Source organism: Conger conger, chromosome 16 (assembly GCF_963514075.1).
Source record: "Conger conger chromosome 16, fConCon1.1, whole genome shotgun sequence".
In the NCBI taxonomy this organism is placed as follows: domain Eukaryota; kingdom Metazoa; phylum Chordata; class Actinopteri; order Anguilliformes; family Congridae; genus Conger; species Conger conger.
In genome coordinates, this window is record NC_083775.1 from 12,177,836 (window position 1) to 12,205,038 (window position 27,203).

At 45.7% G+C, this 27,203-nt stretch overlaps 2 protein-coding genes across 5 annotated transcripts; both read left to right on the forward strand.

The window, feature by feature from the left end:
• Positions 1 to 362: 362 nt before the first annotated feature.
• Positions 363 to 8,072, forward strand: znf653 (zinc finger protein 653). Its single transcript, XM_061223237.1, has 10 exons — positions 363 to 1,155; positions 1,709 to 1,749; positions 2,017 to 2,331; positions 2,536 to 3,086; positions 3,210 to 3,393; positions 4,111 to 4,198; positions 4,401 to 4,512; positions 4,749 to 4,863; positions 5,308 to 5,407; positions 6,533 to 8,072. Exons 1-10 carry the CDS (start codon positions 767 to 769, stop codon positions 6,708 to 6,710), a joined length of 2,073 nt encoding a protein of 690 aa, XP_061079221.1. The 5' UTR covers positions 363 to 766; the 3' UTR covers positions 6,711 to 8,072.
• Positions 8,073 to 8,687: 615 nt separating this feature from the next.
• On the forward strand, positions 8,688 to 20,724 carry LOC133114843 (tetraspanin-1-like). 4 transcript variants are annotated; one of them, XM_061224521.1, is made up of 9 exons: positions 8,688 to 8,890; positions 9,771 to 9,936; positions 15,249 to 15,322; positions 15,903 to 16,118; positions 16,591 to 16,665; positions 16,949 to 17,056; positions 17,762 to 17,887; positions 18,100 to 18,192; positions 19,173 to 20,724. In XM_061224521.1, exons 3-9 carry the CDS (start codon positions 15,266 to 15,268, stop codon positions 19,221 to 19,223), a joined length of 726 nt encoding a protein of 241 aa, XP_061080505.1. In that variant the 5' UTR covers positions 8,688 to 8,890; positions 9,771 to 9,936; positions 15,249 to 15,265; the 3' UTR covers positions 19,224 to 20,724. The 4 variants fall into 4 exon arrangements, with proteins under 4 accessions (XP_061080505.1, XP_061080504.1, XP_061080501.1 ...); XM_061224520.1 differs by having other exon boundaries at positions 8,689 to 8,890; positions 9,721 to 9,903; positions 19,173 to 20,723; XM_061224517.1 differs by having other exon boundaries at positions 8,689 to 8,890; positions 9,771 to 9,903; positions 19,173 to 20,723.
• The last annotated feature ends 6,479 nt before the right edge of the window (positions 20,725 to 27,203 follow it).

Consider the following 27,203-nt stretch of genomic DNA (forward strand, 5'->3'; position numbering starts at 1 on the left):
TAATTATACCTGGCTATTTAATCAGTGTAAAAGTACATTTTACAGAAATTGTGACAATGTCCACGCCTGTATCTGCAGTCAGCAACTCCCACTGATGACAGACCACTTGTAATATAAACAGTAACTTCAAATGGCACCAATACAACATAGTTTAGTAGGCACATATTTTAAGAGGGTATATACAAACATGTAGAATACGTCTTATACGTAGCCTAAATTTTTTCATGAACAGTACTCCGAAACCATATGCACCATTTGAAAAGGAATTTGGTTTTGTCTCTAGGAAAGATAAAAAGACAGCGACCCCTTTTGGGGTGTACAGAGTATGTACCCAAAGTGTGGTTGGGAGGGGACATGGCCACTTTTACCTTCAGACCATCGGGATTCAAGTTGGCGAGCGAGTCTTGAAGCGGTCCGGGGAGTTTCTGGATTGGTGTCGGAGTGAGAAACAGCACTTTCACCCCTAACTCCGACGCAGCTGTAACTGCGGCCAAGAACAAAAGCGACGTTTTAACGCCACAGCGCTCCCCCACAATCATACATGGCGATGTATTCCAGCCAGTAGCAGAGGTGAAACTGAAGTTCTCTAAATCCTGGGGTCGTGCACTATTAAGCTTCAAAACGAGTGCTAAAATATCGGCCATTTTGTGCTAGCTATAGCAACAAAAACGTCGTCCACATATTTCACAAATGTTTAATTTCACTGATAGTGATAACCTAACCGACGACTAGTAGTTTCCCGCGAGGAAATTATATTCGATATTCTATGGTAAATTATGCTCAACTTCCTGGAAGGTACATCTATCAACTTCCGGTAAGGTCAAATCTCTTACCACAACAACAGACAGCTGTTATCAAGATGGCGGACGCTTATAGCGAAGAGACGAGTACCCTGGACAGTGGAGAAGCCGGGGAACAGATTTCGGCTATACTGAGGCGATGCAGAGGTCGCCCTCGGCTCACTGACACCGATCGGGCGAAGAGACGACTGGAGTCGCGGAAAAAGTATGATGTGAGGCGCGTGTACCTCGGGGAGTCGCACAAGGTCTGGAGCGAACTGAGACGGCGGACCAGCTTGAGTGACGCTGGACTCGCTGAGTACTTAATCTTGTTGCACTCAACATACGGGGAGAGGCATCAGCACAAACATATCGGGTAGGTGCATTCAATTTAAATGTGTTAAAGAGAGCTGTGTGTGATGAAATCTTGAGAAGTGGATGTTTAAATGCCATACTATCTCGCTCGATAAGTTGCTAACTAGCTAGTTGGCCAACGTTATTAGTTTCTGATCGACTGTCGTCTTGATAGATGTCCTGCAGACAGTTTTAAGCTTGCCATCTGTCTCGGAAAGAAATGTAAGAGGGCTGGCGTCCACAATGTGTATTTGCAACAATTTACTTCTAGTCGTCAGCCGACTTCTAGTCGATTGGCTGAGGCGGTAAGGATTGCCGGTTCGATCCCCCGCCCGGGCTGTGTCGAAGTGTCCCTGAGCAAGAAATGCTCCTGACGAGCTGGTTGGTGCCTTGCATGGCAGCCAATCGCCGTGGGTATGAATGGCTGAATGAGAAGCATAAATTGTACAGCGCTTTAGTACATGCATTGTTATTAACTGTGATATGGTTGCCAGCTAAGTTCCTGAAGGGTCCCTTCTAAGGAGCTGTTGGATATTAGACGCGCTGTGATTCAAATCTCTATTTCTGCATTCTAGGAAGAAAACGACAGCAGAGCTGTGTATCAAACAAAAAAGTGGTGAGTGGGGTGCTTTTGTAGTTTAGTTGTTATTTTAGCCCACTGACTTTAATTTCAGAGCAAAATGCCTGGCTTCAGTCAGCCCGAATGTGCAGACAAATAACACCCATATCTTTTATGTTTAATGAGGATGCACAGATTTATGCAGGGGAAAAAATTTATATTAATTCGCTTTGCATAATGAGTCTATGAAGCACAATCTCTCTCTGTCTGTATCTGTGCCATGTTGCTTTCTGGTTTTCAAACAGTAGCTATCTTGCTCTGCAGAAAAGAGGGGTGAGGCGAGCAGCCTCCGAAGCCTTGTGCAGTGGTACCAGGATCACACCCGCTCCTGTCCGCATGAACCCCGGCTGCAGGGCCTGGAGCCGGCCCTCGGCCTCTCCACCGCCGCGGTGTGGCAGTGCGATGCGGGCCACTCTTTCGTGCAGCGCTTCCCATCGCCAGCAGCATGCGCCAGCGAGTCTGAGACCGAGGGCGAGGTGGAGGGCAGCGGGCGGGCGCTCGCGCAGACGAGAGGCGTCAGGACGCGGGCGAGGCGGAAGAGGAGGACGGCGGGATCCACCGCTTCCAACCAATTTACAGGTCTGTAGTTTTTTTCAGTCATTTCATTCATAAGTGTAGTGCTGCTTTAGCCACTTCGTTACTCCATTGTTCACCTGTGTGCTTTCCGTGGGATTGAAAACGGCTTGTCAGAATTGCGTTAGGTTGACTGTAGAAAGAGCTGGCCTGCTGCTCTGGCCCCATTGTCCTCTTCCTCTCTGCTTCATTGTGCTCCCTACTTGGCAGACCCTGGCGAGGAGTCAGAGGAGGCTGGTGTGCAGGACGCTGAGGTAACCCTGAACCACGTGGGCAAGGCCACCACCTCGAAGCTGCTTCCAGGCCCCACGTCCCGGAAAGATTCCCCGTCCACCGAGCTCTCCATGGGGGAGCAGTCCATCTGGGAGATGGAGGTGGTGATGGAGGGGGCCAAGTGTTTGGCGCAGGAGTCGGAGAGCGAGGGGCTGTGCCAAGGCGTAGTGATGGAGAATGACACCACGGAGGATGAGAAGGGGGCGCAGGAGGTGCTGGGGAGGTGTGGGGTCCAGGGAGGGGGCACAGCCTTGGGGCAGGGTCAGGAGGGGTACGAGTGTGTGGTGGTGACGGCGGCCATGACGGACCGGCTAGAGAACGGGGATGCGGATGTGCTGAGCAACCACGTCGCCAACGGCAACCATCAGCCCCACCCACCGCCAGCCCCTCCCACCATACAGGGAGACATTTTCGAACCCCAGACTCTGCAGACAGTGGTGGCCAGCTGCCAGATCCCAGATGGGAGGGGGACTTTAGAGGGATCACAGGTAAACAAAAATGCAATGCACAATAAGCTAGCTGGATCAAGCTAGTTGTGGCTGTGGTTTTCTAGGAAGCTCTGGCTTAGCAGAAATGCTCATTGTACTGCGATGCTATTGCCCCCCCTGCAGCAGGTTATCATCATCACTGGCCCTGGGTACGAGGCCCTGACATCAGAGGGCATCCAGCTGAACATGGCTGGTGCGGGCGGGGATGAAGTAACCTGCACCTTTATTGAGGGCGTGGCCTACAATCAGGTGTGCCCAACAGAGGCTGCTCTCAAGGCCCCGGTCCCAGACACAGACGGCATCAGGGGTATGGTTCTCCACTCTCACCACCTTTTATCACACTTTCAGCCGCGTCTACCTGCTGTGTGTTTCCACATTGCACTGGTCCTGCAGTTTGTGATGGTAACATTTTAGGAAATATACTTTCTTATGAAACTATATTATTGCCACTGAGTTGGAAGACAATTTTAATCCATGGTGGTGACTTTGACGCTAATAGTGGTTAGTGGTTACAGCTGCCGTGAGTAAGTCCTGTTTATGGTTATATCTGCAGTGTAACTGCTGTTAGTGGTTATACATGCAGTGTAAGTGCTGTTAGTGGTTATACCTGCAGTGTAAGTGTTGTTAGTGGTTATATCTGCAGTGTGTAATTGCTGTTACTGGTTATACCTGCAATGTAAGTGTTGTTAGTGGTTATATCTGCAGTGAGTAAGTCCTGTTTATGGTTATATCTGCAGTGTAAGTGCTGTTAGTGGTTATACATGCAGTGTAAGTGCTGTTAGTGGTTATACCTGCAGTGTAAGTGTTGTTAGTGGTTATATCTGCAGTGTGTAATTGCTGTTACTGGTTATACCTGCAGTGTAAGTGTTGTTAGTGGTTATATCTGCAGTGTGTAATTGCTGTTAGTGGCTATATCTGCAGTGTAAGTGTTGTTAGTGGTTATATATTCAGTGTAAGTGCTGTTAATGTTTATATCTGCAGTGTGAGTGCTGTAAGTTGCCATTTCTGTTCCTTAACCCCACAGAACTGGGAAACAAACAGCTGCTGCAGCCCAGTGTGGGGCCCCACAGACCTGAGGCCTCTGAGAGGGAGAACCAGAGGAGCCTCAGCAGGTGTGTGAGAGATTGTTCAGCCTACAGGACACAGAGGACCTGTAGTCCTGTTTTAGGTGGGTGGGTGGGTGGATTGATGGGTGGATGGGTGGATGGGTGGGTGGATGGATTGATAGGTGGGTGGATGGATTGATAGGTGGATGGATGGAGTGAGGGTTGGTTTTTGGGGCAGACCATGGCCATCAGCGTTCTGTGTGTTTAGATCCAGGCGGAGCCGGCGGGGTCCAGTGGTGGAGGCGGACGGGATGCTGAAGATGTTCCACTGTCCGTACGAGGGCTGCAGCCAGGTGTACGTGGCCATCAGCAGTTTTCAGGTGAGTAATGGCGCCCCCTGCTGCACACTGCTTGCCATTGACACAATGACATGATTGATCATCTTTCATCTTGTACATGTATATTCTTAAAAGATTAAAGGATTTGTTGTTATTGTACGAATGCCCTCGGACATTAATATCTTGGCCACGTGTTGTTTCGTGTGACTAGGCAGGCACAGGAAGTACTTGGTGTTGTGTTTCTGAGTGCCGGTGTATATGTGTGTCCTCTCCTGCAGAATCACGTGAATCTGGTCCACAGGAAGGGCAGGACTAAGGTGTGCCCTCATCCTGGCTGCGGAAAGAAGTTCTACCTCTCCAACCACCTGCATCGTCACATGATCATCCACTCGGGTACATGCACGCACACACTCTCTCAAACGCACATTTCTGTACTCTGTAGACCCAGTTCCACACATCCACCCTCACTATTCCACACATACTTATTTCTTAGACTGCACCAGCAGGTCATGGGGCACACTGTGGGGCGACATGGCTCAGGCAGTAAGAGCAGTCGTCTGCCGGTTCGATCCCCCGCCCGGGGTGTGTCGAAGTGTCCCTGAGCAAGACACCTAACCGCCAAATGCTCCTGACGAGCTGGTCGGCGCCTTGCATGGCAGCCAATCGCCGTCGGTATGTGAGTGTGTGTATGAATGAGTGAATGAGAAGCATCAATTGTACAGCGCTTTGGATAAAGGCGCTATATAAATTCCAACCATTTACCATTTTACCATTTACACTGTGTATTGACACTGCCTCTCATTCCTGCACCCTGCATTTCCCTCCTCTTGTTGACAGGTGTGCGGGACTTTATCTGTGAGACGTGCGGGAAGTCTTTCAAACGCAAGAATCACCTGGAGGTTCATCGGCGCACGCACACCGGCGAGACACCCCTGCAGTAAGCTCACCACCCCAGATGCTCAAACCCAGGGAAACCACTTGGTTGGCCATGGAGGCTCACTTATTTTCTGTGTTCAACTAAAACCTTTCCCTGGGTTTCTCCAGTTTTGTTATTATGTGGCTTCTTAGGATTGCTCTGAATATATTACTCATTTCATTCACCTTTCAGCAGAAGTGTTCCTGTAATGGTCATGAATGTTGGCTAGATACTATCTAAATGTCTGATCAAAACAACTAACTCACTTTGTGTATAAAGGCGTTACCTACCTGTATAAAAGAGACCATAACTTGGTGAATAACTTAACTCAATGTATACATTAATAATAGAATACTATATAGTAATACACATAACCTTTATAGCATAAATATTTGCTATTCAAGTTATATAAATCAGGGGTGTCAAGTCTTATCTGAAAAAGGGCAGATCAAAAATCTATTATCCGAATTCTCTTTAGCAAGATCTTGATTGAACACTTGATTGCAAAAGCTTTGCAGGTCATTCTGGATAAGAGCCTCCCCTGAAATGCATGTAATGTGATGTAAATACCATGATTAATGAGTTAATTAGTTGAACCAGGGAGGTATTTCATGCAGCAGGATCACTGAGTTAACTAAGCTGTATGAAAGCCATAACAGCACCTTTTTACTTCATGTTTCAGATTTTTAAGGGTCCCGGGTTTCACTCAGTGCCATTATCCAGCTAACTCTGTAATCCTACGTTGTGAAATACCCCCCAGGTGTCATAATACTGGGCAACATTGGCTCAGTAGGTAAGAGCAGTCATCTGGCAGTCGGAGGGTTGCCAGTTCGATTCCTCCCTGTGTGTGTCAAAGTGTCCTTGAGCAAAACACCCCCAAATGCTCCTGACGAACTAGCCACTTGCCGTGCCTTGCATGGCAGCCAATCGCCCTTGGTGTGTGAGTGTGTGGGTGAATGAGTGAATGAGAAGCATCAATTGGATGATTGGATAAAGGTGCTCTATAACCGCCAACCATTTACCATTTATAATGGGCTGAAGCTGAAACAGGAAGCAGGCCCACAATCAGGCCTGTTTGGATGCTTCTGGGCACCCCTGGCATAGATGTTCGTGATTGTGTTCATATTGCGTTCTCCTCCGCTGCAGGTGCGAGATCTGCGGGTACCAGTGCCGCCAGCGGGCCTCGCTCAACTGGCACATGAAGAAGCACACTCCAGAGGCCCTGTACAACTTCACCTGCGAGCACTGCGGCAAGAGGTTCGAGAAGCTGGACAGCGTCAAATTCCACAAACTCAAGAGCCACCCCGACAAGCAGGCCGCCTGAGAGCGGTGCGGCCGGGTCTGCGGAAGCCAACGGAAAGTTCAAACGAGGGAGTAACCAAGGAATGAAGGAGAAGAGAGGATGGGACCGAGATGAAGTGGGATTAAGATGGAGCTCCGTTGGCGTTGGACGGACGTTAAGCCCGCCGCTGTTGGTGGCAAAGCCAGCGAGACTCGTTCGCCGTCAAACCTGCCCCCGAACAAGCCGGGACGAACAATTAACCGCCAGATAACATGAGCCCTGAAGAGGGTCTGTTTGTGTGCACATTTTCCCATGTACTACACTGTACTGTTCCTCTCCTTGAACTTCCAAAGCCCTTTTCAAAGAAAGGGCACAGTTTTCAGTTTGTTGTTTTGATAATAGATATGTGTTGTCTTTGTTACAAATTTGAGAGCAATACCCAAAAACATGTCTAGGAAGGGAGACTTTTTGTAGCCTGGGTGAACACTAACTAACGACTACTACCTTGGTCGACCAGGCTACTGTGCAGTCGCTTCAGCAGCGGAACTGACGATGGCCCGTGCGGTGGAAAGGAAGTGGTTGGCTGCGCCGTTTCGCAGACGGCAAGTGGCTAGTCTGCGGTCCTCCCGAACTGACAGAATGTTGCAGTGATTCGTCAGTGGGACTAGCGATTATGAAAAAAAAAAAAAAAAAAAAAAGCGAAATAATGGTTCTCAAATAATGGGTGCTTGGTGACGTTTTCAGTTTCGTTGCCATGGAAACGTATCGTCTGTGATATTTCACTTACAAATGAGATAAATATTTGCACATTCCACAGTAAAACTAACCATGAATGTGAAACTACGCTGCAGAAGTACGGCCCTTCTGCATAGTGACATGTATCTATTTGCGTGCGTTTCGGGATGATTAGCGAAGGGGCAAAATCATGAATTTCGAAGAGTTATTGTTTTTGAGGTGATCACCCCTTAAATTCTTATCGTAAACGAGCTTTGAAACGCCACGTTTTGCAGAAACGGGTCCTGTCACTCCACACGTGTTGCCATAATGCCTGCTTTCGGACACGGACGCGCTCGAAATCAGGAGAGGAACATTTATCTCAGGAAAGATGCATTAATTTAAATAAATGTTTTTGTTCCAGGCCTGTATGCGTTGAGCACAGTAAATGAGTTTTTACGGTGATTACATTTGCCGATAGCAGTCTATTTGTGAATAATTTTGGGGGAAATATTATGTGGGAGTAGCACTAATGGAACATCATAGCATATATTGCATTTCCCGTTGTTCTTCATGTATCATAGATATTATGAATGTACAATTTGTGAATATGAAATTGAGTCTGTACATAATGCTGAATATGACAAATGTGAAACACATGTACAATAAATAATGTCTTTAGTCGCTAAATGCTGTTCCGAGAAGTTTAAATGAATCCACTGGAGACCGGATTGTATAAAACAATAAATACATAAAATGTTATTTATCTAACTGCTCCCTAGAACGACCATCCTTTTGCTTAGGAGCCCCACCTCCTTCCTGTGGCTACTTTGCAGCGGCAATTTAACACCCCAGGTATTAAGTGTGTTATGCATTTTTGATGTATAGAACAATGGTCACAATATTAGCAAGGATGATAAATCAGGTTCATTTCATCTGAAAGATCTGTAATTCTAAAGTATATAAGTATTAAAAAGTCGAAAGAAAATTCTGTAAGGGAAAAAGAAAAAGATCTCATTTATCTGGGGATTTCTGGGACCTTGGTCTGGAAACCTCTATGCATTCAAATTAAGTAATACATTATTGAATATGAATGTGTCCAACGGAGGAGTAATTTGCAACGGCTTTTGATAGGTATTATCAATTAGGCATTCTTAACCCACTTCACCACCGCCAATACTTAGTAGACGTCGGAGTTATTTTCGGCTAGTTTTGGTGAAAAGTCTTCCGTTTCATGCTTGCAAGGATTGTTGCCTGTAATGTGATGTAAATGTGACCATGTGACCATGATTAATGAGTTAATTAGTTGAACCAGGGAGGTATTTCATGCAGCAGGATCACTGAGTTAGCTAGGCTGTATGAAACCCAGAACATATATGTTGTGAGATTTGTTGCCAGGGCATTGTGGTTAAAGCTGTCTCCTGTTCAGGAGTCCTTCCCATCTTTGCGTTATCAATGAAAAAAAAAACCTATTGGACGGTTGGGTTGCAGACGAGCGACAATGACAGGTATTCGAAACGGCCACAAAATGTCTGGGATGTGAATTTAAGCGAGTCCTCAATTGTTACCGAAAACCACACTCGTGTTTTTCCGCCAATTAGCCACCAGGAGGGATTTTAAGTTAAAGTTTTACCCACTGAGCCTGATTTGTGGCGTTATTGCCCCGGTTAGCGAGTCCATTGTTGTAAATATGACCCATAGTCTTTACTCACTTTTGTTAAAGTGCGAGGCTATAGTAAGCCTACAGACGCGATGTGAATAATATGTTGCTTATTATTACGCTCAACAAACTCTAGAGGTTATTAGGTATCCATGGCGAGATGAGTTCCTTTCAAATAACCTCAGTTTTGGCCATGTTGGCAATGCCTGCGGTCTTTGGTTATTTAAAGTGTATCTACACTGAAAATGAAATGAACAATGACAAATAAATGTAAATATCAGGTGCTGTGGTGTTAAGTCAATTAGTCATATTCTCAATTGGCAACTCTCAATTTAAGATATGCACTATAAAAAAACAAAAATGTATCCTTTGACGTTCATTTTTTCAGCATAGAATATTCATTTTAGTGATCGCATCTAAACGTTTGGAATGTTCAACTATATTTTCCTGGGTTCAATGTCCTTGGAGCTCTTTTTGTTTTTGTTTGTGGAGATTACAGTTGGTAAGTGTGGAGAGAGATTAATCACCACACCGGTGTACACATGTGTTGGTGTGTATGCCCTTAACATTTCTGTTTGTTACAGGCAGCGAATGCACTCCCCCAGTTGGGAGTAGTTCCCCAGGGAAGAGCTCACTGTCTTTGAAGCTGAGCACTCCCACTTTGTTTCGTTTCTATAGTTTTCCCCTTCCTCCCTCCCTCTCTCTCTATAAAACTGTCGCGCACCAAGGAGACGCACAGGAAGAGGGAAGCACAGCCCGTGCTGGTCACACCCAGAGGAAACAAGAGAACAGGTGTGCTTCTCACAGGCCCACTCTCACGCTCGCTCGGTCACCAGGCACTTTCCGCTGCACCTGGGGAAGGTAAGCGGGCTCTCTCTGCGACATCTGGGGCAGGTAAGGGAGCCATCTCTGTTGTTTTTCTTCATAGTGATATAAGATGAATGGAAGGGTCTTGAGCCCTCCGTTTCTCACCCACCCTTGAAATTGGGCCACAGAGAAACTTTGAATGCAGTGACCGATTGTTGTATTCATTGCCAGGAGACGCAAGTATCTGTGAGTTCTCCCACGTGATGGTTCCCTGTTTTCTGCCCTCTCTCACTCACTCACTCTCTCTCTCTCTCTCCGAGATCCATAGAACACCTTGTTCGTTCGTTAAATAACTGACATGTTACACTTGGGAATCTCTATGCTCTCCTCTTGACTGGAAATTGGAGAGGTTCGTAGTTCAGAATGAGTTTTTATTTTTATTTTTTATTGTTAACACACCCTGTTAAACTGTCTTTGTCTATGGGAGTATTGTCCCTGCTGTCTGTCCTTGAAATGCGTTTGCTCCCATTTGACAGTGATTGTTTTGGTGCCTGTTTAGTTGTTGAGTTGAAGTTCTAAGTCTGTAGTAATAATACCCCCCAGTGCAGTTAGCTGAGCACTAGGAAGCACTGACTGCTGGGCTGTAAACCTGGGGTCCTGGGCCTCTCCTGTGTATTCTGGTTTTCATTCCAACTACAACTGCAATCCCCGATGCAAGCAGTTGATTTTATTTTTCATGTTCAGAGGGATTATTTATTCATCCTCTGCAGCCATGGCTATGCATGTCAAGTAGAATAATAGTCCCATGCTTATATTGTTCTTATTGTGCTATATTGCAATGCTGATGAAAATAAAGACTGAGGCATATCACAGGTTGAACAGTTGAGAACGCGTTCATGTTCTTTCTTCATGTTGTTCTTGAACGTATTGGCACAATACACGCCGTATCATTATCAACTGCTTTATCTTTCATTCAAATGGTTAGTAGAGGCCATACAGTGTGGTGCAAAAATGTGGGCGTCCCCTGGTTTAAAATGTCTGTTACAATGAATCTGTATGTGATTGAAAGCAAACTTGAACTCTAAATGTTAAACATAAGACCTTTCTTCTGAATTCTTTACTGTTAATAAATTATTTTATTTATTATAAGGAGAAAAAAAAAAAGGAAAAGGGCCCTGTGCCAAAGATTGGGAACTCTTTTGGATTATTTTTATAAGGCCCAGACCCAAGTGATTTAATCATTAGGGTAAAAATGGTGAAGCCTTTGTTGAGAAGAACACCTTGCCAACTGTGAAGCATAGAGGTGGATCCATTATGCTTTGGGGTTGTGTGGCAGCTGGGGGCACAGGAAATATTGTGCAAGTGGAAGAAAGAATGGATTACACCAAATATCAAGAAATTCTAGAGGCTAATGTTCAAAGGTCAGTCCAGACATAGAAGTTGAAGAGAGGTTCAATATTCCAGCAAGACAATGATCAAAGCAAACCTCGAAATCAACCATGAAGTACTTCCAGGAAAGACAGATGAAGGTTTTGGAATGGCCACCACAGTCCCCAGACTTGAATATTATTGAAAATCTGTGGAGAGATCTCATCATGCCATACATGCAAGGAGGCCAAATAATATTTCTGAGCTAGAGGTGTGCTGTCAGGAAGAGAATTGAAAGACTCTTAGCTGGCTACAGGAAGCGTTTACAAGCTGTTATAGTTGCCCGAGGAGGAGTTATAAAGTACTAACTGACAGGGGTCCCAAACTTTTGCAGAGTGCCTCTTTACTATTTTTGTATTATTTATTTTGAAACTGTAGGAAATTGAAATAAAGTAATCTTGCTTTAAAATGTGAAGAAATGTTTAACATTGTACGATTTAGAGGTCAGGTTTGTTTCTGTTCACTTAAATATTAATTGTGAAAGGCTTTTTGAGCAGGGGTGCCCACATTTTTGCACATTACTGTTTGTCCACAACTGGAGCCTGTTTCAGCTCAGGCTTTGATTTGATCATCTAAATATTTTTTACCTCTCTTTTTGTAATGGTTTGCAATAATGTGATTATTGGCTGTTTTAACAATGTGGTTAAGAGGGTAAATAGTCCCTCTAAACATGAAACGTACCTAATTAAGAAAAAAAAACCAGCTTGTTCAAATTCTTGGATTGCAATTGTGGTTGGAACGAAAACCAGTTTGAGAACCACTGCTTTAAACAGTCATCCATGGCCTAGTAACACCTGTAATCCATTAACTGGCTTACTGGTAATGATGTAGAAATGGTAAGGATATACACATGTGTAGTATGCAATAATATAATTGTATAACAAACTAATATAAACTAAACCGAGCCAAACTGCCAAATTTACCCTGAAGCCAAAATTAGCTAAGTTTTTACAAGATATAAGAAATAAGAAAAACTGCCATATAAAAACCTTCAACAAGCAATAAAAACAACCATAATGATCAATGATCAATAAAAAAAACTATAAAACCAGTAAAAACAATAACCATGAAACCAATACATTTAATTAAATCAATAAATCAAACAAGATAAATGGCAGTAAAGCAAGTATAAGACATAAAACTACAGCATAGTCAGTACTGCATCAGGCCTGGCCTAGAATCCCATCAGACTCTGTGCTTCGACCAAAATGCTCTTGCTCGTGAGGTTTCCTGCATGGTAAAAATGGTTGGTAAATGGTTGGCATTTATATAGCGCCTTTATCCAAAGCGCTGTACAATTGATGCTTCTCATTCACCCATTCATACACACACACACACACACACACACACACACACACACCAACAGCGATTGGCTGCTATGCAACCAGCTCGTCAGGAGCATTTAGGGGTTAGGTGTCTTGCTCAGGGACACTTCGACACAGCCCGGGAGGGAGATCGAACCGGCAACCCTCCGACTGCCAGACGACTGCTCTTACTGCCTGAGCCATGTCGCCCCAAATGCTCCATGCGTGCATGCTCTTGCTAGTGAAACGTTTCCTGCAGGCTCTTGCTAGTGAAACGTTTCCTGCAGGCTCTTGCTAGTGAAAGGTTTCCTGCAGGCTCTTGCTATTGAAACGTTTCCTACAGGCGTTGGGGCCCGTACGATGACATGGAGATGGCAGTGAAACAGAAAGCCACCTCCCTGTGGTCACACACAGAAAGCCAAAGTCCCTGGAGAGCTTATGGAAAGTGGAGCAGCTTCACAGTGATTTCAGATCACGTTGTGTTCATGCGTTTATTGTCCAGTATTCCCCGGCTGACATGGTGCTTCCTGTTCAGGGGTGACGGTCATGGGGCTATTTCCCAGGTAAAAATATACCCAATCACTTTTTAAGGGCGGCACGGATGGTGCAGTGGGTAGCACTGCCGCCTCACAGCAAGGAGGTCCTGGGTTTGAATCCCGGTCAGCCGGGCCCTCTCTGTGTGGAGTTTGCATGTTCTCCCCGTGTTTGTGTGGGTTTCCTCTGGGTACTCCGGTTTCCTCCCACAGTCCACAGACATGCAGGTTAGGCTGAATGGAGAGTCTAAATTGCCCGTGGGTATGAGTGTATAAGTGTATGAGTGTGTGAGTGAATGGTCTGTGTGCCCTGCGATGGACTGTCCCAGTGTATGCTGGGATAGGCTCCAGCCCCCTTGCGACCCTGTTCAGGATAAGCGGGTTAAGATAATGGATGGATGGATGGATGGATGTATCTATTTACTAGTGGATTGATTGATCGAGAAGTAGAACCTTTGTGAAAGATGTCTGCTGTGGGTGTTTGGATGTCACTTGTCTTGTTATTTGTTTCATATAATTGCACAGATGCCATGAAGAAATGGGCACTATTTAGGGTTTAAATGCCCTCAGGCAATCTGGAGATTCTCCTGAGGTTGCAGAGTGCTGTTGAGTCCAGGGTTGCCAGGCGATGCAATGTTTCACCACACATAGTCATTTGTTTAAAAAAACATAATGGGGAAATATTCAAAGTAAAAATATATGCAAATCGGTGGCATTTTGGGGGAAAACGGTTGAAGGTTTAAACGGGATCTAATCTGAGATTTGGAGGGGTAAATTTGTATGTTGCCAAGTATTTCGCAACAATGGTTCTCGACTCATTTTCATGTTAGCCGAGAGAGCAGCATGCAGAAACTGGCCTGCTTCTCACCTAATAAATTTGCTTATGCATCTGCCTTTTTCGGTTACATTGGTAGCCTTCGTAGCCTATTTGGTTTCTATTTGAATGTGGTCACTTCTGTATGTTTGGATTTGCTTATTATTATGAAAACAGGATACTTCTCATACTGTGTATAAGGAACTACAATAGAGAGATGTTTTCTTTTGGGGGGGGGGGGGTAAGAGGGGAACGGAACAAGGAAGAGAGAGAAGACATGCTTCTATGAACCATGACCGTGTTCTTCTGAACCCAAACCCCCCCGACACACCACTTCTCTGGGCAGCAATTATATAATCAAATATATAATCACCAGGTAACCAAGCAAGAGCACGCAGTATCTTCTACAGTGGCCTTGTTAATCTGTCACCTGATTACCTGAATATGAAAATGATTCCTCATAGCTGCTGCCTTCAGAGAGCGAAGAGAGAGAGACTTCATGTTTGACCAGGAGAGGGGAATGAGGTTTTAAACCTTGTCATGATGCATGGACTGATGTGAGGTCTCTTGATTACTGGAAGTCCTGTTGAATGTTCTTATGTTTCTATTGTCCTGTTGTTAATTAGTTCCTTTCGTTCTTGGATTGATGGGAAGTTAGTTATTAATGCAGGAAGGGCTCACAGGGCTTAGTGCAATCAGCAGCTGGGTGCTGGTGGGGGTTCAGGTTAATGGGGAACTATAGCATGTCCGTATTTGTCACACCAAATTTCTGAGGTCAAATGACTTTGGGTAAAGAAATAATGAAAAAAAAAAAAAAATTACTAGTTCATACCAGATGCTTGTAATTGCCTCAGCTTCTTAAGTTATTTTAGTTTTTATATTTTCTTCCACATATGAATAGTGAATTCAATGGTTGTGATTGGAATTGGAAGATAAAATGGTCATAGTTTTATTGATCTAAATTCAGTATATGCAGATTTTTTTTTTTTTCCAAATGGAGAATGTTCATTCCCAGTTTTGCATGAAGTAGGCCTTTGTAATGGAAACTAGTCCTTCTGTACATCATTTTAACATTTGCTGCATTGAAAAAGTGATACCACTTTACCAATAAAAAAATGTTGATTGGTGTTAAAAGTGATTGAAGGTAAATTCTGTACAGAATTAAACATATCTACTGGCAAAGGAGGAAAAAGTATGGTGGTTTGGTTCAATCCAAGCTCTAGTTTCATCAGTCGCTTTGATGGAGCAGCTATCCTCAATGCGCAATTTCATCAACTGTGGATCCATACTGTATATCCTCACAATTTCCCCTTTTTTCAGGTCTGTAAAATAGCAAAATGGGCTGCTTCAAGATTCTCAAAACCATAATGTTCCTTTTCAATGGGATCATCGTTGTAAGTAGGAGTTGCTTTTGTTGTTATGTGGGGGTGGGGGGTGGGGGGTGGGGAAGTAAATGAGTGAAAAATGTCAATGTGTGTTGCCCAGCCCAGTCTATTGACACTGTATTATCCATAGTATGTCTTGATAGTATGATTTTTTAACAAATGGTAATACCGCAAGCTTATACTGCCTTGGCAGTGGCCTGAGAGATGGGGCATAGCCAAACAAGACGGAATTAATTCAGTTATTTCACTGCTCAAATGTAACAAAGATGCTGATCCTGGATCAGTGAAATGTGACTGCAACATCCATGGCCACAAAAATAAAGAAAAAACCAATCAAACTTTGCGGGAAAGAAAATAATGAGTTTTATCATTTGGATTATCTGTGCCAGGAGGGTGCATTTCATGCTGATTTTTAGATCAGGGTGAAGGTGTTTAATGTCCCCCTCTCTCACTCCCTCTCTCTCCTTCCCTCCCTTTCTCCCCCACTCTCTCTCCCTTTCCCTCTCTCTCTCCCTCTCTCTCTCCCTTCCTCCTCTCTCTCCCTCTTTCTCCCCCTCTCTCTTTCTCTCCCTCTCCCCCTCTCCCTCAGGTGGCAGGTGGGGCGATCCTGGGCGTGGGTGTGTGGGTGAAGGTGGACAGCGGCTCTCTCCTGGGCTTCCTGGGCAGCATTAAAAACGCTCCGGGGGAGCTCAGCCAGGTGCTGAACGTGGGCTACCTGCTGATCGCCGTGGGAGCAGTGCTGCTGCTCATCGGCTTCCTGGGCTGCTGTGGAGCGGCCAAGGAGAGCAAGTGCATGCTCCTGCTGGTGAGGCCACAGGCTGAGCCACAGCCACATCAACACCCTGTCACAGAAAGATGGCCACAGCCACATCAACACCCTGTCACAGAAAGAGGGCCACACCCACATCAACACCCTGTCACAGAAAGGGACGGGACACCACCATGACAACAGCCTAGCTGCATATCAACAGTCTCTCTTTGTCTCCTTGCCTTGTTTCCTTATTCCCTAGAGGGGACTGGCTGCCTTCATGGAGACCTCGTTAAATACATCTCTTGGGGAATAAAAAGCTTGTTAAATATCTTGAAAAGGAAGCCTACACATTCGGTGGGAAGAAACTGTCAGAAGGCTAGGATGACGATTAGAAGCCAGGTCTTCTAATGCTGAAGTGCACATAAATCAAATGTTTGTGCAAATACTGCATGTTGAGATTTTCCGAAATGAACAAGGAAATAATTGCCAGTCATAAATGTATTCGTCTCCCCTCCCTTTCTCCCAGTTCTTCGTCATCGTGCTCATCATCTTCATCGCAGAAGTGGCGGGGGCCATTGCAGTCCTGATCTTCAAACCCCTGGTGAGGGATGAAAGGAGGAAAAGCGAATGACCCAAATGCTAATGGCGGAGATTCAGGAGCCAGAGCCATTTTGTGAATGCGTCTTTAGCCGCCCATCTAGATGCACAGCAGTGCTGACATAGTGCAGTGTGGTTACTTTCATGCCTTTGTGTGCGAGTGTGTGGGTAACTGTGTGTGTGCGGGTGTGTGGGTGTGTGTGTGTGTGTGTGTATGTATGCGTGTGTGCGTGTGCGGGGGGTGGTTTCGGGTACTTTACGGCTGAACTCTGCCTTGTGTCTTACAGGTGGCAGGCCTCATTAACTCCGTTGGTGAAGACGCCGTTAAAAGCATTAAGAGAATCTATGATTCAGACTCCGATTTCACTGCGCTTTTAAACACCACCATGTATGGGGTATGTATCTGCTGCATCATGTCTTCTGGCACTATGCTTAGTAAGTGCACTGTACGTTGACATTATAGAGTACAATGTCAATCCGCAATATATTCTATATTTCTTTAATGTTTGATATTTGATAATATTGTCACCTGATGAGGAGAAACTGTTGCTCACTCCACTCTCCCAGTGCAATGGCTGGGTTGTTACCAGCTTATTGGCTGGCTGGGTTGTCATCATATATGCTAAGCAAACGAAGGCCAGCATATTCAACTGTTCCAGCTCGATTCGCGCATTTCTGGTGTCAAGCAAAGGCAAAAGTTCCCAAACTACTGTTGTTTAATTGCAAATCAAACGCATCTCTTAGTCCTAACTGTATATCTAATGTTGGCTGGTGGTGTCTGTCTTAGCAATAGGAGTCATAGCCAGGAGTAACAGCAAGAGCTGTAGGGGTGGTAGTAGTAGTGTAGTAGTAATGGTTATGTGTTTGCAGCAAAAGCTGAAAGAGGAGCAAAACCTCAGGAGCACGAGGCCTGCCATACAAGCTTTCAAAATAACTGTCATAAAATGGAAAATGCGTTATAAAGGTTGACCCAGTGTGGTCACTGTGGAAGTTTTGTGTTCTCATTAGATGCTCACTCTCGCTCTCCCTCCTCCTTCCCTCTCTCTTTCTCTCTCTCTCCCTCTCTCCCTCACTTCCTCCTCTCCCTGTACCTGTCCCAGCTGACGTGCTGTGGGTTCTATGGCTACTCTGACTTCACAGGTTCTCCATTCACCAATAGGACCCAGCAGTACCCAGGACCCTGCTGCAACGGGTCACTTTGCGACCAAGAAGAAGCACGTGGAATGGTAACAAACCCCTTACCTCGCTCCTCCTTGTCAGACAAGCCATTCTTGCAGTTGATTCATACGCATTGTCCAATTATCATTCAGACTTAGTTAATTTCTTGCCATCGTATTGGTTCTATCTGGTTCAAAATTATTGTAAGACATCTCTGTTTATGTCTGTCCCACATGTACACAAAGATGGAATTTGAACTTTGAACTTGTGTCTCCCCCAGAACGTGACCGGGTGCCTCGGCAGGGTGGGGGAGCTGATCGAGGAGAACGCGGTGGTCCTGGGTGGAGTGGCACTCGGGATCGGTGCTCTCGAGGTACAAATGAAAGCTATATCTCTCTCCGCTCTTTTAGGTTTACGTTTTTCTGCATTAGATTGCATTTAAACTGATGCCATTTCTCTTAGGCCCTTATTTGGTAAATGGTTTATCCAAAGCGCTGTACAATTGATGCTTCTCATTCACCCTGTCATACACACTCGCCCACCAACGGCGATTGGCTGCCATACAAGACACCAACCAGCTCGTCAGGTGTCTTGCTCAGGGACACTTCGACACACCCAGGGCGGGATCGAACTGGCAGCCCACCAAATTCTTGCCCCCTCATTTTGATTCACAACTGGCACTCGTAAAAGACATCTACTCCTTCATATTTATTTGAGATTTTTGAAAGCGCTGAAGGAGCAGAAGATTGAGTGAGAAGGGACAGGGGATTTTGGGTAGATGAGTTCCTGGTGCATATGTTTGTTGATATGTTCTGTGGTTATTTGCTGGATGCCTGTGAGGTGCTGTTTACAATTTCAAATACAAGCATTTGGTTGAAGGATGGCAGAAATACTGCACACTTCCTGTACTTGTACATAACCATTTCCACAAGCAAGATAAAGCATGTAAATACATATGCAAATACCTGACACGTATAGGTCTCTACCTAAGAAACATAGTAGGCTTTTTAATAGTTGTATTGTATCTCTCAGATGTTGGGTGTGTTTCTTTGCCCATTGTGTGTGTGGTGAATGTTTACATGTATTTATTTATGTGCTTGTTTGTGTGAGCATTTTTGTTTGTTTTGTATTGGGTTAGTGTTTGTGTGTGTTTTTGTGCATTTGTGTTATGTTGGGCTGAGTGTTTCTGTGTGTTTCTGTGCATTTGTGTTATGTTTAGCTGAGTTTTTGTGTGGCAGCACTGGCCATGTACCCAGCTGTTCCCTGTAGGGGAAAAATGTTGAGGCAAACGTATAATTTCACACATTCTGTCTGTTCAGTTGCGCAGTCATAACCAGCTCTCTGTGCCATCAGATTGCTGCGATGGTCGTAGCCATGACCCTGTACTGTAAGATTGGCAAGTGAAGATCGGAGGCCCTGAGGCACACGGACACAGCGGCCAGCCCCATCCCAGCCAAGCCCAAATCCAGACATCCTCTGATCCAGATGCCCCTTGTGTACCCAAATCCAGACATCCTCTGACCCAGACGCCCTTTGTGTACCCAAATCCAGATGCCCATCCAGACACCCCAGTCAACCCCAAAATTCAGTCCCGGTCGTGTTACGCATACGGAAGACTGGTGCAAGTCTGATGATGTTGTGTTAAAGAACACCCTTTATTCCCTCTCATTTTCGTCATACCTGTTCTTTAAGTGACCAAGAAAACAAAGGACATTGCATCTATGCTCTGTAAGATGAAGAAATATCCCTCTATCTCCGGCCTTTTTATGAACGTGATATATTATACATCTATAATTCAAAATTATTTTATAAAATGCTGTCACATGCCTGGTCTTCAAAGTAATTCATTTAAATTTTTACTTGGAAAAAGTGCACATCATATTTTTCTTTTTACAATACAAATATGATATGATCAGATGTGGTTTTATATGGGCAGATAGGATACTGCTTTTTTTATATAAATATAATTGTTTGTTTTGGATGTAGATTTTGTTATATTAGTGCCTTTATCCAAACGTGCGTTCAAGATGGCAAACATTAGCTAACGTTCGCCAACACATTTAAACTAAATAAATAAAGTCTGTTCGCCGCCGCCGCCAAAGTTAGCTTACGTTAGCGAACAGTTTGAAAAGGTAGCTAGTGCAACAAAAATATCTGCTGATTGAGAAAACAGCGATCAAAAGTTGACAATTATTTGGCTGTTACACGTTAATCATTGTAATATTGGTTCTTACCTTAAAAATAAATCACAGGTAAGCGAAGAATCACCTAGCTGGCATTGTTTGACCCAAGTCGCATCCATCTGTATTAGAAAGTCGTTGGAGATTAACTTTTTAAATCGTTCAAGAGTAATGCAGCGAACATGTGCTGTCTTGAACCCACGTCGGGTACCAGGTAATCTGAACTTCTTTATTAAATATGCTACGGAAAATTGTATTTCTGGGTAAAAACAGAAGGTATGTAAAGAGAAACTGCAAGCAATCAAGAGCCAGAAGAGTACACAGTAAAATGTGCAGTGTTACTTCAACTCTAACAGTGTTTTTGAGTCCATGAGGGACCACATTTACTGGGTAAGAGTTGTTTTAACTGAATATTTTATTGTGTAAACAGACATATTGCAGACATGACATTGTCAGGGACTGAAGAATTGTTTTTAAGGATAATTTTAAAATGAGTTTTTGTCTGTTTTTCCACATTAATTTCTTAATAGAAAATAAAATGCACTATTTACAAGGTACTGTTTTTATAACTGGAATGATTTATTTTGACAAGAATTGCTTGGATTCGTTCAAAAGCTCTAAGGTGACAGAAGCAAGAATTTTTACAGTGACATTTTCTGAAAATGAATAGGTTTGTTTGCTGTGGCTCGACATTTTCAAAATGTATGAGAAATGCTAATTATCACATTAAAAATATGCCCTGGTATTCATATTCCCATTTGAATGTTGTTTTCTTTAACTAATGCCACCTCATCATGCAGGCTAAACCTGTTTATGGTTTGCCTGTACTGTTTAATAGTATGGTATTGCTAACAGTTGGATGATTTTGAACAATCGAACAGTTAGATTTAGATCTGTAGATTTTCCCCTGGCTCTCACTGGATTTTAAACTGTCAGGTTGAAATTGTCAGTGCACATTAACAATTGGTCTGTCTTTTATGGAAATTAGGGGATGAGTATGCACAGGCAGGCACTTCCCCCGATACTCTCTGCCACTTCCTCAGAAGCCACACATTTACCGCCATTACAGATGTTCACTTTACTCTATTTACGACATTAATTAACGCAACAATGATAAAATGCAAAACACCTCTGTCAAACTGCATGGAATTGTGGTGCTCAGAACGTTGGTTACAGTGCAGTTCTACAGCATTGTGATGCCACTGGAGCACTGCTACAGGATACCAGCTCTGTGTTCTGTCAGTGTTTAATACAGTACTGTTACAGGATACCAGTGTCAATGCACAGTATAAAAACAGCTGCAAGCTCTGCGTTCTGTCAGTGTTTAATACAGTACTGTTACAGGATACCAGTGTCAACAGCTGCAAGCTCTGCGTTCTGTCAGTGTTTAATACAGTACTGTTACAGGATACCAGTGTCAGTGTTTAATACAGTACTGTTACAGGATACCAGTGTCAGTGTTTAATAAAGTACTGTGATGACTGAGTCTGACAGAAGGAGAAGCATAATGGCGGAGCGAGACTTCTGTTTTGCCGATGACTCTGAATGCGACAGGAAGTGGAGCCTGCGGCTAGACGTGGCAGGAGGGAGCGTCAGCGGCTCCGAATTTGACACGGACCTCTCTGACAGAGGCGGGGTTGGCAGGGGCCCCTCACCCGAAACAGAAACTGAAGAAGAAGCAGCTCTGAGGAGGAGCATACCTGTGCAGTTCACCGTGGGCGACGCGGTCTCCGTGGGCGTGGCCTGGACCGGCAGACACGGGGAGGAGGTGGAGTGGAGTGGAGCGGATTGGGCCCAGCAGGCCACCGTATCGGCGCTGCAGGAGGAGACGCACGAGCTGGTGGCCGCTAACTGGGAGCTGTGGGAGGTGCTGGAGCGGGAGAGGAGTGGGAGAGAGGGCCGTCTGCGGGAGGTGCTGCAGGAGCTGAGTGACGCGTGCGGGGAGCTGTCTGAGACGGGGGCCCTGCTGGAGGCCAGCGTGCGGCGGTGTGAGGAGATCCAGGCCAAGGGCCTGAGCGTGACGCGGGGCCCCCAGGGGCTCAGGGGCCAGCTGTGGGAGCCCCAGCCCAGGCTCCGCACGGCGGACACGGAGAGCAAGGCCGGCAGCGTCGCTGAGCAGCTGGAGGCCACCGCGCGGGAGCTGAAATCCCAGAATGCCCAGCTGCGGGTCCAAGCCGGAGGCCTGAGTCGGATGATCGCAGCGCTCTGGGGGGAGGAAGGGGGCGTTCCCGCGGTGACGAGTGACCCGGCGGAGCGGCAGGATCGGGAGGGACGAAACTCGCCAAACCTCCCGCTGCAGCCAGAGAGAGGGGGGACTGCACAGGGCGAGCGAGGACCAGCCGGGGAGGCCCCGCAGGGTCAGACTGAGCATGTGCAAAACAAGCCCCGGGACGAGCCGGGGCTGGAGCAGGAGCGAGCGCTGTCCCCCGGCCGGTCTCCGACCGAGGAGGCCGCAGAGCTCCGCACGCTCCTGGAGCAGGAGAGGAGGGCAGGGGAGCTGCGGGTCCTCCAGCTGGGCCAGCAGCAGGCCGACGCCCGGCGGGAGGCGGAGTCTCTGGCCGCCCGGCTGCGGGAGAGCGAGGCGCAGCGGGAGCAGGCGCGCCGTTGCCTGGGCGACGCCGCGGGGAGGCTGTCGGAGGCCGTGTCGTCGGCCGCGCGGGGGGAGCAGGCCGCCCGGCGCCTGGAGGAGTGCGTGCGCGCGCTGCAGCAGGAGAACCGGGCGCTGGCCCGCCGCGAGCGGGAGAAGGACGCCACGGTGCGCCGGGAGTGGGAGCGAGCGCAGCGGCTGCAGCAGGCCCTGTGGGAGGAGCTGGACCGGCACTGTGACACGCACGGCCAGCGCCCAATGGAGCGTGTGGGGGGGCGGGGCCAGGCGGACGCGGACACGCAGAGCGGGTGCCCAATGGAGCGTGTGGGGGGGCGGGGCCAGGCGGACGCGGACACGCAGAGCGAGCGCCCAATGGGGCGTGTGGGGGGGCGGGGCCAGGCAGACACGCAGAGCGAGCGCCCAATGGAGCGCGTGGGGGGGCGGGGCCAGGCGGACGCGGACACGCAGAGCGGGCGCCCAATGGAGCGCGTGGGGGGGCGGGGCCAGGCGGACACGCAGAGCGAGTGCCCAATGGAGCGTGTGGGGGGGCGGGGCCAGGCGGACGCAGACACGCAGAGCGAGCGCCCAATGGAGCGCGTGGGGGGGCGGGTCCAGGCGGATGCGGGAGAGGCCCTGGAGGTCTGGCTGTCCCAGGAGGCCGCGGGGAGCAGCGACCTAAAGAGGGAGCTACAGCGCTTGCTGGCCCTGACGCAGCCGAAAGAGGCGGAGCTCTCCCTGCGCACCCACAATGCACCACTGCAGGTGGACAAATGCATCCGCGCCACCGGCCAAGCTGGAGGGCTGGAATTCCGGCTGGTGCAGCTCTACCACTCTGCCACGAAGGGGCGCCAGCCTACAGCCTGTAAATACTCCTGAATGGAGTAGATTTAGTGTGAGATATTGTGTGTGTGATTTCTGCACTTGACTGAAGCCATCTTAATCCATCACCTTTGTATTTTGCATATGTCACCATATAGAGTGGCATGAGCATGGATGTACACTATGCTTAATTTAATTATGAAATAAAAATCGACCAAAATCGAAGTTTTAAACTATTCTGGACTGGGCTTATCATTATTTATATTTCATTGCCGAAACTTAATTCTAAATGGACAGTCTTCTGCTTCAAATTGATTGTTTTTGTACCTGGGACAAAATAACTACCCTCAGGACAAAAGTAAAAACACGTGATACTTGGTGGCAGAAGCTGTCCACTGTGGGTAATTTTTCCCAAAGCTGCTGGGTCAGACTGAAGGTTCAGTAACAGTACCATGCAATTCTATGTGCACGGTCAAGCTGCGTTGAAAACATACAATAAATGGGAGATGAGAAATTCTGCCAGTCCAGGGATTGAAAAAGCCAACGTGCCCTCAGGGAAATAGCATGGCCCTCCAAATGTATTCACATCCTTGATAGAGATGATGAAAAACACTGTAAAGAATAAATAAGGACCAAACTGTCTTCATTTTCAGCCTCGAGGGTGAGTGCATTTTGTATAGGAGGGTGCAAGATTATTTTTATAGTGTCTCCAGTGATGACTCAAAGCGCTTTGCAGTGATGAGCGGGAACTCACCTCAACCACCACCAATGTGTAACGCCCACCTGGGTGATGCAACGGCAGCCATTTTGTGGCAGAATGCTCACCACACATCAATCTCGGTGGAGAGATTAATCCAGGGGATGATTAGGTGGCAGGTTGAAAGAGCCAGGTTGGGAATTTAGCCAGGACACTGGGGAACCCTGTACTTGTTGCAAAGTGTGTCATGGGATCTTTAATGACCACTGTGAGTCAGGGCCTCAGTTTAACGTCTCGGCCACGACTGTTTTCTACAGCACAGCGTCTCCCTCTCTACAGTGATGCATTGGGGCATTGGGCTTATTTGACCAACGGGAAGATTTCTCCCTCCAGGCCTACCAACACCGCTTCCAGCAGCAACTTAGTTTTCCCAGGAGGTCTCCCATCCAAGTACTACCCAAGCCCATTTGGCAGGAGCAGAGAGCATGTTGGTGTAGCTGCTGGCTAAATGTACCTGCATGTTTTCCTTTTTCTGTTGCCATTGTCATATTAATATTAAGGCCACAAAATGAAGATCATGTCATATATTCTCCACTAGATGACTGTTGAATGCAAAACACAACATGAAACCTAGAGTACAGGGTGTAATTTTGTGTTCTTTAAAATTATTTTGCCCCTGTTTTATCAGTAATGGAGAATGAAGGCAACAGGGACATACAACTATTTGAACTGCCTAAATCCGTGTTTGTCTTTGTATTTATCTTTTGCCAAGTGTCCCACACATACAGAGGTTTGGTGGTTTGGTATAATTACATGAGCATTGCTTTCCTTTTAAAAAAGAATTCAGATGTGTTTTTGGATGGTGTTGATGTAATATGTAAGTTATTTTGAAAGAAGACATACTAGCAGTTTTCATATAACTAAGTAAAAGAAAATTATTCAAATGTACGTACAAATATAATTTCAAAGATCTACTTGTATTGCTATTATTATTTAGTGAAATATTACAGTAGATCCTAAATTCTGTAAGGAACGTAGGCCAGTTTCTGTCGGAAACTTTGTTATTGGATGTTATCTGATTATAGACATTATAGACATTATAGACATCTCCCAAATGACAAGCTAAGTGAAATAAAAATTGGGATGAAACTTTGTTCTGTAAAACTAAACTGCAATAAGCTATTTCAGGAGATTTCACTGGCCTTTGTTCATGGCTTAATAAGCCATAGATTGTTCTCATTGGCTTAAATCCATCTGTCAGTCGAGAGATTTCACGGTCTTTGTCGATGACTTAATAAATCATAGATTATTCTCATTGGCTTAAATCCATCTGTCAGTCTAGAGATTTCTTTGGTCTTTGCTGATGACTCTATCTCAGCATCCTCTGTGTCTGATGTTCAGAAACTAGTCCATGATTTAATCCCGCCATGCCTTGATTAATGTAATGCTCTCCTTGAGTTCCATCCAGACTCCATTTAGTGCTACAGGTAAATGGTTATGGTAAATGGTTGGCATTCATATAGCGCCTTTATCCAAAGCGCTGTACAATTGATGCTTCTCATTCACCCATTCATACACACACTCACACACCAACGGCGACTGGCTGCCATGCAAGGCTCATCAGGACCAGCTCATCAGGAGCATTTGGGGGTTAGGTGTTTTGCTCAGGGACACTTCGACACAGCCCGGGCGGGGATCGAACCGGCAACCCTCCGACTGCGAGACGACTGCTCTTACCGCCTGAGCCATGTCGCCCCAGGTAGTACGAAATTCAGCTCCCAGAGTTCTCTCCTGCACTTCTGATAAAGATCACGCTCTTGTTTAACATTTACTGGCTTCCTATAAGTGACTTTGGGATCTTCTTACTCACATATAAGGGAAGTGCCTTCCAAAGGTATGGTAATGGTAAATAGAATTTGGTAAGAGCCTCAGAATGATTGGCACCCTTAATACAAATTAAGCCAAAAGGCTGCATATAGTGCATTTTATTTCAAAATATTTCCTCTCATGTTTTTCTATGTCCTTTTTTTCTGAAAACCATAGGTTTCATGTATCAAACAAAAATATATCTTGATTTAGTTAATCTCAGTCTAAAGGAACTATATTCTGTCATTCCATTACTTCCTGCTATGCTCGAGTATAAAAATTAGGTAACAGGCATACAAAATCCTGCTGTCATAAATCAGCATGGGAAAAACTGTCCATTCAGAAGAGACAGATGGTAATTGACTGTCACAAGTCTGGTATCAGCTCAGAAGCTGAGAGTTGGTCACAACTTAGCTTTAGATGAAATACCATAGCTTATGTATCATGGTATTTACATATGTATATGTTTTACCATTTTATAGAAACCGCTGTTTCTGTGTTGAATCCCCCCACAAATTTCACTCTACGATTCCCATATTTTAGTAGGACACTGCAATGCTTACCCAGACAACATCGGACAACTCCAAGGTCGCCATATCCTGGTCTGGACTGTAAGTTCCTGTGAGCACAGGATGCTTGATGTGCCCACCACTATAATGCACCCTATGGGTAACTGCCTTCTTCCTCAGAGAACCCTCATTTATCTAATACCCTGCCCGTGCAGATTAGGAAATCTAACTCCCATCCATCCATCCATTATCTTAACCCGCTTATCCTGAACAGGGTCGCAGTGGGGCTGGAGCCTATCCCAGCATACATTGGGTAAAAGGCAGGAATACACCCTGGACAGGTGGCCAGTCCATCGCAGGGCACACACACCATTCACTCACATACTCACAATCAGTTTTAATAAGACTGCATCATGTCCATCCATTTTTTCTTTCAGTTTATTATTTTCTTTTTCCTTGTGTGCTACCATATGGTAGACTTTATCTTGTAGCCGATGCTTTCAAAAAGGCATTTGTGGTCCAATTAACCTGTTCCTCCTTAGTTACACAATATTCAGAAAATATTCATTTTGTAGCCTACAGTATATCTTGTTTTCGCTAATTCCTGGCCCAATGAATGCAAATAGTTTTTGATTATTGTGTATTAGATCATTAATTAATGTTTCTGAATTTTAATCGTATCGACGAATTTGATTTGTAATTATGCAATTAGGCTATGCTGTCTTT

What these genes read in the sequence shown, in the direction of transcription:
- znf653 (XM_061223237.1), top strand. Translation starts at nt 767, where the DNA reads ATGGTAAATTATGCTCAACTTCCTGGAAGGTACATCTATCAACTTCCG. An exon ending in GTGTATCAAACAAAAAAGTG is followed by an intron (nt 1,750 to 2,016) that starts GTGAGTGGGGTG and finishes CTTGCTCTGCAG; the next exon opens with AAAAGAGGGGTGAGGCGAGC. An exon ending in ACCGGCGAGACACCCCTGCA is followed by an intron (nt 5,408 to 6,532) that starts GTAAGCTCACCA and finishes CCTCCGCTGCAG; the next exon opens with GTGCGAGATCTGCGGGTACC.
- LOC133114843 (XM_061224521.1), top strand. Translation starts at nt 15,266, where the DNA reads ATGGGCTGCTTCAAGATTCTCAAAACCATAATGTTCCTTTTCAATGGG. An exon ending in TTTTCAATGGGATCATCGTT is followed by an intron (nt 15,323 to 15,902) that starts GTAAGTAGGAGT and finishes CCTCTCCCTCAG; the next exon opens with GTGGCAGGTGGGGCGATCCT. An exon ending in TCCTGATCTTCAAACCCCTG is followed by an intron (nt 16,666 to 16,948) that starts GTGAGGGATGAA and finishes TGTGTCTTACAG; the next exon opens with GTGGCAGGCCTCATTAACTC.